The 7,500-nt window shown below is 42.7% G+C and overlaps 1 protein-coding gene across 1 annotated transcript in view; it reads left to right on the top strand.

The window, feature by feature from the left end:
- Positions 1-7,500, top strand: part of LOC138034596 (uncharacterized) — an 81,786-nt gene that overhangs the window by 68,800 nt on the left and 5,486 nt on the right. Inside the window, exons 13-14 of the mRNA XM_068881835.1 lie at positions 1,427-1,474; positions 2,586-2,705. Of these exons, the coding sequence (XP_068737936.1) occupies positions 1,427-1,474; positions 2,586-2,705 (168 nt within the window). The remainder of the gene's footprint in view (positions 1-1,426; positions 1,475-2,585; positions 2,706-7,500) is intronic.

The following is a 7,500-nucleotide window of genomic DNA, read 5'->3' on the forward strand; positions in this document are numbered from 1 at the left end:
AATACATGTATCTACATATGTACCTATTTATGAAAGAAATATGCATGTATATGCAAGGGAGAGAATACACAGAATTTCAGTAAATAAGATTTATGGCAATTCAGTAGTAGTGATAATATCTCTATATAATAGTGTTTTAATTGTGGCTTTAGAGGGTCTCAGTGGGATTAACTGTTAGCCGTGAAAGGTCAAGAAAAGTTAACCGTTAGGCGTGAAAAGGACAAGAAAATAACCGTTAGCGGTGAAAAAAATAAAGAACTTAAAGAACTTAGCGTGTTTTTTGTTATTTTGAAAAGTGGAATAGGGACTATTTCGAAATATTTAGAGACTTTACACCACTCGGCACCGTTTTACCTCCTTTGCTCTTCTCTTTGACATTCGGTCCCGCTAGGCTTGTCTGAGAAGACGAAACAAGTCCCAAATAACCCCCAGTAAGAGAGGATGAGGTAAGAGAATAGATCTCCACGCCACATCATAGCTTTTAAAATCTATTTTTAGTTTCACAAAGCTATTTTAAGTTTTCCTTCCTAACGCCACACATATTTAAAATTATATTACGTCATTACGACTGGCCAATCTGGTGCCTCTCTAAAAAAGGCTTCGTAGTTAAAAATTCGATTTTAAAAAACTACCATTGCCCCATGTTTGGGGGTTCTGTTCTCTGACCTCATCCTCTCTTGCACTCAGTTGGAGGTATTGACAAAAATGTAAGCAGCATTCTGATGACCAATGACTTGTTCTATTCAATGGGGAGTTTAAGAAACGACGACGGCTATGACTACTGTAACGCCACAAAACAATGATATCATTGGTTAAAAGATCATAAATAATCGTGCTGCACGTGCAGCACGGATTTTAGCAAGTATGTTAGCGATCCTCTGCATAACGAGGACGTGAAATTACCAAATTTGAGGTTTTCACGACAACGTAAGCATGCAACAGCGAATCTTTCATTCTCTATTTGCACTCTGAAACCGCTCGTACCAAAGTATTTTTAGGTTACTTTGCCCATATTGTAGGACGTGAACGAGACTGAATAATCGCGAAAGAGTTATGACAAAGCAAAGTTGCATTTTGAGGTAACGTTTTCGTCGACCGTCGTCGTCGTAGATCTTAAACTCCCTACTCCCTAATATGTGTATTAAGACGCTACTAAGTAACACAGAGAACCCCAAAAAGCAAAAAACATTGTTACATTTTCCACGAGGGACGTTTCTTTGTTTTTCATGTGAGTAAACCGCGACGGAAAAAACATAAGCGTTAGCCGTGAAAAGGCGAATTTTTAAACCGTTAGCCGGGAAAGCTATCCCCCCATTGAGACCCTCACTTGGTACAATTACAAAACTCTAGTCGAACCAATGAACCATGTGACATCCTTTGCTAAAGAGGAAGGGGATTATAATTAAGAGTGTTATGTTGACTCTAGGTCACCAAGCAGTTCCTCCAAAGTTGATCCAATCCCAGTTGATGAAAGGTAAGCAATTTGAGTTTTTGTTTCTCTTCCTCACTCTCCCTTCTGCTACAACAAGTTGCAAAATTAGTGGAGATACTTCACCTTCTTGGAGCGTTGTTAATTTACCTATTTGCAGCCCCCTCCCCCCCCCTTATCAATGTTGCTAGCATTACAAAAAATTGCTGAAACTGGGAAAGATTGGAATTGTAGATACAACGGGTATTAGAAGCTAGAAAAGCTGTTTTTTAACGGGAGTGTCTCACCAATTTTGCAAACTTTTTAGCTGTCTAGCTCGTGTGAGTGAACCAACCGGCTTAAATGAAAATAAAGTGACTGCTACTGTGTACCTGTCGTTAAACTATTCATATCATCATTTGATGCCACGGAGTGTTATTCCTTTTCGTTGGTATTTTGACAATCTAAGTCTATTCGCTGTTTGCTTGGAAAGTATAGTATTAGCATTGTAATCATGAGAAAATGGAGCGACAGAGGGACAGTTTTGGCATTGGCTCAGATTTTTGATTTCAGAAAAGTTGTTTTTTGATGGCGTTAAATACATAAGAAGGTTTAGTTACCATGAACGTCTACAACTATCGTAGACCTCATTAGAGCGAAAAAATGGAATTGTGATATGACACCACGAGTGATTGTATTTTTCTTCTAAAAATAACTGAAATGAAATTCTCGTACTCCTAGTTACGATCTGGACTGGGTTGCTCCATATGTGGACCTCTTATTTTCCCTTAATTTAACTGATTGAAACAGCTCGACATGCCTCAAAAGTTCGATTTAAGATTACACTCCAAAACTCTTGAGTGCGCTTGTGTGAACTACAATTCAGGTCAACTGTTATTTCTGTACACACCATTGACTCTTCCTTGAAGTCTTGGGTAATTGTCATTTTGGTGAATCCCTGACTAACTAAAAAAAGCTTTGTAACTTTTTCCACTGTGGTGGCCAAATTTAAGTTTTTCTTTGTCTTCCACACTCTCCCTTTAGCTAGCTGGCTAGCTTGTGTGACTGATCCAACCAGCTTAGCTGAAAGCTAAGTGACTTGTCCAGTGTATCTGTCGTTATCTAACTCTTCATAACATAATTTGATGCCACTGAGTGTTTTTCCTTTTTTCCACAGTTGGTATTTTGGTAACATAGATCAATGGTCTGCTGAGCGTATCTTACAAGACCAAAACCCGGGTAGATTTTTGGTGCATGAAGACTCATGGGACTTGGATTGTTATATTATATCATGGAGGTAAGTAAGTCAGTCAGTCGTGTCATCTCTTGATTAACACTGTTTAAAAGTATAGCAAATCACATGATTTCGAGTGCAATTTGTCATATAAATAAGCACGAGTAAATTTTTCAGGCTAACAAAATTAAACGACCTCGTAGGGCAAGTGCAATTTGTAGTCTGAAAATCTACTTTTGTTCAAAAGGTATTCATCAGTAAACTAAGAAACGCGCATTTGTTATTTGCATTGTCTCTCGTTATAAATTTGCACCCGTGTTACTGAGGGCAGTTCTCCAAAATGAATTGTCAAGTAAAAAAGATCCTTTGGAGAGTACTGAGTATACGCGATCTGATTGGTTGTACGATTTGTTATACGTGAAAAATAAAGTATGACCAAACAAAAACCTCACAGGATAGTTTCCACTAGTGACAAAAATCGTATCTGTTTTCCCGCCTTTCACTTACGGCCTCACTTGGCCAAAGGCGATCTATGACGTCCAGCAATTCAAGGTTTGCAGATATTGCTACAGAAGAGAAATGTATCGAATGTAATGTATTGATAACGAGGATAATGACAAGCAGTGCACCTTCGACTTCGAGTACACCTTCGACAACACAAACCCAGCCAGTTGCCGCGTTTGTTCCTCTTCTTGATGTGGCCAGTCTTCCTCCCTTCAACCCGAAGGAAGACCCGAACACTCTCGCCGTTCGTTGGAAGTTGTGGAAGCGCTCATTTAATTTGTATTTGGTGGCTAAAGGGATAACTTAGGATGAACAGAAAACCGCGTTGCTGTTACATACCGGAGGATTGAACTTGCAGGAACTGTACTATACGTTAGTGCCCGGAACGGATATCGTATCTTTCGCTGAGAGTATGGTGTTGCTGGATGGTTATTTTTTCGCCCCAGTTGAATGTTCCGTTCGAAAGGCATCAGTTTAGGCAAATGGAGCAAACTTCGGGTGAGTCGGTTGATCGGTTTGTTTGTCGGCTGCGACAAAAAGCGATCACCTGCGAGTTTGAGAAAGTTGATGAAGCGATAAGGGATCAGCTTATTGAGAGGTGCAGGGACTCCAGACTCCGCCGTAAGTTCCTGGAAAAATCAAACGCAACCCTGAAGGATTTGCAAGACCTAGCTCGTGTACATGAGGCAGCAAATATGCAGGTCAAGGCATGGATCAGTTAAGCTTGTCAGGCCAGGTGAATGCTGTCCTGTTCGGCAGACCTCAAAATACGGGGAAAGGTAAAGGGACCGCTCAAGGCAGAGGTAGAGGAAATAAGTCTGGTAAACATTCTGGTGGTTGTCAGGGTGCAAAGGTGATGAGATGTTTCTGTTGTAATTACAGTGACCACATCGCACGTGATCGGAATTGTCCAGCTCGCAACCAAAATTGTAATTCGTGTGGGGAGGTTGGACATTTTGCTATTTGTTGCAAAACGAAGGAACGCAAAGCTCCTTCTCAAGATTCTGAGAAAAGGAAAGCCTCCGGGGGCAGAGCATATCAAGTGTCAGAAAATTCAGCTACTGGTGCCCAAAATTACTATGCGTTTGCAGTGGGAGCTGGTGAGTTTGCAGGTGGTAGTGAAGTTGATTTGAAGGTTGGAGGAGTTGTGTTACCTGCAGTACTTATTGATTCAGGCGCTTCGTGCAATGTGATTTATCAGACGACCTGGGAAGCAATGAAGAAAGAGAGTGTACAGTGTGATCCCAAGAAATCAAGCAAAAAGTTGTTTGCTTATGGTCAAAAGGAGCCTATTGAAGTGATTGGAACATTTGTGTCTGAAATTGTGTGTGGGGCCAATGGCAAGACGTGTGTTGATGAATTCACAGTTGTTAAGGGCCCAGGCAGATCTCTACTGGGAAAGAGCACAGCGGAGAAATTGGAAGTGTTGAGGGTTGGTCCCATGAAAGACGAAATATGTTCGTTAATGACAGAGGGCAATGGTGCTGATATTCGTGAGAAGTACGAAGAAGTTTTCACAGGGGTTGGGAAGCTGAGGGATTTCCAGCTGAAGCTTCATGTAAGAGATGATGTCACACCTTTCGCACAACCGGTACGGAGGCTACCATTTGGACTGAGAAGCAAGGTTGACGAGAAGTTGGACGAGTTGTTAGCCAAGGACATCATCGAAGAGGTGTCACACAAACCTACTGAATGGATTTGCGTGGACATGCGCAGGGCGAATATGGCAATAGAGAGGGAGAGACACCCCATCCCCACGATTGAGGAAGTGTTATATGATCTTAATGGTTCAACTGTGTTCTCAAAACTTGATCTGAAATGAGGTTTTCACCAATCGGAACTGGATGAAAAATCGCGCGATATTACAACATTTGGTACACACCGTGGCTTGTACCGATATAAACGTTTGATGTTTGGAATAACATCAGCGCCCAAAAAGTACCAGAAAATAGTTGCTGATGTTTTACAGGGGTGTAAGGGTGTGGCTAACTTTGCAGATGATCTGATTGTACATGGTTGTGGTATTGAAGAGCACGACAGGAATTTGCATACTGTTTTAAAGCGATTGGGAGAAAAAGGATTAACTCTGGATGGAACGAAATGTCAGTTTCGCCTTCCCAAGCTAACCTTTTACGGCTATGATCTGAGCAGCCAAGGTGTTACGCCCAGTGAAGACTATTATGAATGCGAGTCCTCCGCAAGATGCTTCAGAGGTCAGATCATTCGTTCAGCTGGTGCAGTATTCTGCACAATTTCTCCCCAACTTCGCGCAAGAAGCAGAGCCGCTTAGGAGTCTCCTGAGGAAGAATGAGCCTTTCGTTTGGGGTGAAGCACAGGAAAGGTCGTTTCAGAAGTTAAAATAGCTTGCTGCAGGGGCCAGCACACTTGCTTACTTCAGAGGGGACTGCAATACACGACTCCAGACGGGAAAAGAGGCATTAGCCCTGGTATGGACCTGTGAAAGGTTTAACATTTATGTATACGGACGCCAGTTTGAACTAGAAACCGACCACAAACCGCTTGAGTGCATTTTTGGCAGGCTCTCTAAACCATCGGCGCGTATAGAACGATGGGTTCTAAGGTTACAGGGTTACGATTACAAGGTCGTTTACCGACCCGGAAAAGCAAACATTGCTGACGCACGTTCGAGGCTTAATCAAGTCAACCCCAAAGACACAAGCGGAGAGGAGATTGACTTTGTTATGGCAGTCGCTCAAGGAAGCCTACCAGTGGCACTCTCGGCTAAACAAGTGGAAGAAGTGTCTGAGAGCGATCCAGAGATGGTTAGCCTGAAACAGTACATTTTAAGTGGGGACTGGTCTCAATGTAGGATTTCTGCGTATTTGTGTGTCAGGAACGAGCTATGCGTGTCAGGAAAACTTGTCTTACGTGGCACTCGAATTGTCATACCGGAGGCTCTAAGGGGAGAGGTCCTACGTCTTGCTCATGAGGGTCACCAAGGCATCGTAAAGATGAAGGCACGCCTCAGAACAAAGGTCTGGTGGCCAAAAATGGACTTAGACGCCGAACGAGTCTGCAAGTCTTGTCATGGATGTCAGGTTGCAGGTGAGTTACAGCTTCCAGAGCCAATGAAAAGAGTGGAACCACCTACCGGTCCTCGGCAGGATATAGCCATAGACTTGATGGGTCCTCTTCCGACGGGAGAACGCTTGTTGGTAGTCGTGGACTACGTCAGCAGATTCTATGAGGTGGAAATCATGCGTTCGACCACGTCCAAGAAAGTGATAGATGTACTGGCACAGATATTTTCAAGATATGGATATCCCTTTACTCTCAAGTCCGACAATGGTCCTCAGTTTTGCTGCGAGGAGTTTAAGACGTTCCTCTCAGACCACAGAATAGAACACCGGACATCTCCTCCGCTGTGGCCGCAGGCCAATGGGCACGTCGAGAGACAGAATAGAACGCTTCTAAAGGCTTTGAAAGTGGCTCACATTGAAGGAAAAGAGTGGCGGGGAGAACTTAATAAATTTCTGCTCGCGTACAGGAGCACACCACAAGTAAGCACAGGAGTAACTCCTGCTTTCCTCACGTTCGGTAGAGAATTGAAAACTAAATTTCCAGAGCTGAAGAGAGCTGATAACCTGTTGAATGAGGGTGTAAGAGACAATGATTGGAATCACAAGTTGATCCACAAGGCATATGCTGACAACAGACAAGGTGCTGTAGAAAATCCTGTGATGCCTGGAGACCAAGTTTTACTAAAGAACACGAAAAAGTCTGGTAAGCTTGAAGCAAATTTTGAGAGAGAACCATGCACAGTGCAAACTAAGGAAGGCCGTGAGGTGACTGTTCGGTCGAAAGAGGGCGTGGAATACAGGCGGAACAGTTCTTTTGTTAAACGTTACAACCCACCAGAGGATACACAGGAGTTAACAGAAAATGTCAGTGAACAGGCTGTTAGCTCAGCAGTTGGAGAGGCTGTAAGCCCAGCGGTTGCCCCAAGTACCGTACCTTGGAAGAAAGTACACTAACATCACGACCCAGCCGGACAATCAGAATGCCGGAGAAATACAAGGATTATGTACTCTATCAAGTAGACTCTGTTGACACATTGAACCTGTGTTGAACTTTGGTAGACTTCGTTTAAGTTTATAGATTAGTAGAACTGGACAGTATCCTTCTAGTTGCGCAGTCCGTGTGGAACGGTTTTTCATACTATGTATTTTGTTGACATTTTCCTTTCACAATATTTTGTTTCCAAAGAGAGGAAGGGATGTAATGTATTGATAACCTTTTAACCGGAAATAACTCTAGTTTTCATATCGGAAGTCTATAGAAATTGCGGGCTTACTTAGACTCATGGGAAATGTGAAATCACGCTCTTTTATGT

This window comes from Montipora capricornis, chromosome 2 (assembly GCF_036669925.1).
Source record: "Montipora capricornis isolate CH-2021 chromosome 2, ASM3666992v2, whole genome shotgun sequence".
In the NCBI taxonomy this organism is placed as follows: Eukaryota; Metazoa; Cnidaria; class Anthozoa; order Scleractinia; family Acroporidae; genus Montipora; species Montipora capricornis.